The sequence below is a fragment of the Canis aureus genome, chromosome 3 (genome assembly GCF_053574225.1).
Source record: "Canis aureus isolate CA01 chromosome 3, VMU_Caureus_v.1.0, whole genome shotgun sequence".
Lineage (NCBI taxonomy): Eukaryota > Metazoa > Chordata > Mammalia > Carnivora > Canidae > Canis > Canis aureus.
In genome coordinates, this window is record NC_135613.1 from 78,729,757 (window position 1) to 78,731,037 (window position 1,281).

Below are 1,281 nucleotides of genomic sequence, written 5' to 3' on the forward strand. Positions count from 1 at the left end.
TCAGTGAGGCTGCACATCCTTGCGGCCTCCCAGCCTCCACAGTGCTGCTTTCATCTCTTTGTTGCGGAGTGTGTAGATGATGGGGTTAAGCAAGGGAGTGATGACAGTGTAGAAGACAGCAACCACTCCATCCAGAGGTTCCTGAGAGCCAGGACGGAGGTAAATGAAGGTGCAGGGCACATAGTAAGCAATGACAACGGTCAGGTGGGCAGCACAGGTGGAGAAGGCATTGCGACGCCCATCAACTGACTGGATTCGCAGAATGGCAGCCACTATATAACCATAGGAAGTAAGGATAAGCATAAAGCAGGTGAGGGCCAGAAATCCAATATCTACAAAGGTGACCAGCTCATTGATGGTGGTGTCAGCACAGGCTAGACGCAGCATGGCAGGAATGTCACAGAAGAAGTAGTCTACTCGGTTTGGGCCACAGAAAGGCAGGCGGAATATGAAGCTGGTTTGGAAAAGTGAGTGGAGGGTGCCTCCCAGCCAGGTACCCAAAGCCAGGAAGTTACAGATGTTACGGGTCATAATAGTGGCATAATGTAAAGGCTTACAAATGGCCAGGAAACGATCATAAGCCATAAGTGTGTAAAGGAAGCATTCAGTACAGCCCAGGAAATGGAAAGAAAAAAGTTGGATTACACAGCCTCCAAAGGAGATAACCCTGCTATCCTGGAGAAAGCCAGCTAGCATCTTGGGGACAATGGCAGAAGAAATGGTCATGTCCAAGAAAGAGAGGTGACACAGGAACCAGTACATGGGGCGGTGGAGCCGGGTGTCCACCAAGACGGTGAGGATGATGAGCCCATTGCCAGAGACAGTGAGGGCATAGATGACAAGGAAAGCCAGGAAGAGTGGCACCCCCAGCTGTGGCGGGTGGTGCAGGCCCACCAAAATGAAATGGGACACAGAAGTATGGTTTCCACTGTGCATTTCCTTGCTGTTCACATCTGCCAGAAGAAGTAGCAGAAGGGAAAGCTCAAGGCCCTTTAAACTCTCTAGGCATAGAACATATATTCTGTGTCATCCTCAAACATGGACAGAAGTGTCTCAGAAAGAGAGATCATGCTCTAGCTCTCATCCTTAATCATTCCGCCACCCTCACACCCAACCACCCCTCATCCCCACCCACCTGCCCAACCCTTGATTTTGGGATTCTGCTTGATTCCAGGAAGAAATTGTTTTGTCCAAGATTAAAACCTATGGAACAGATTATGTGTCTGTAATTCAGGGCACTGAAAGAAAGACCATATACAGAGGTCTTCACGTCAGAAAGAA

At 49.2% G+C, this 1,281-nt stretch overlaps 1 protein-coding gene across 1 annotated transcript; it reads right to left on the reverse strand.

Moving 5' to 3' along the window:
• On the reverse strand, window positions 1–951 carry OR10G6 (olfactory receptor family 10 subfamily G member 6). Its single transcript, XM_077884794.1, has one exon. The coding sequence runs from the start codon at window positions 934–936 to the stop codon at window positions 1–3; it is 936 nt and encodes a 311-aa protein (XP_077740920.1). The 5' UTR covers window positions 937–951.
• Window positions 952–1,281: the final 330 nt, after the last annotated feature.

Coding starts and splice junctions, on each gene's coding strand:
- OR10G6 (XM_077884794.1), bottom strand. CDS start 936: ATGCACAGTGGAAACCATACTTCTGTGTCCCATTTCATTTTGGTGGGC.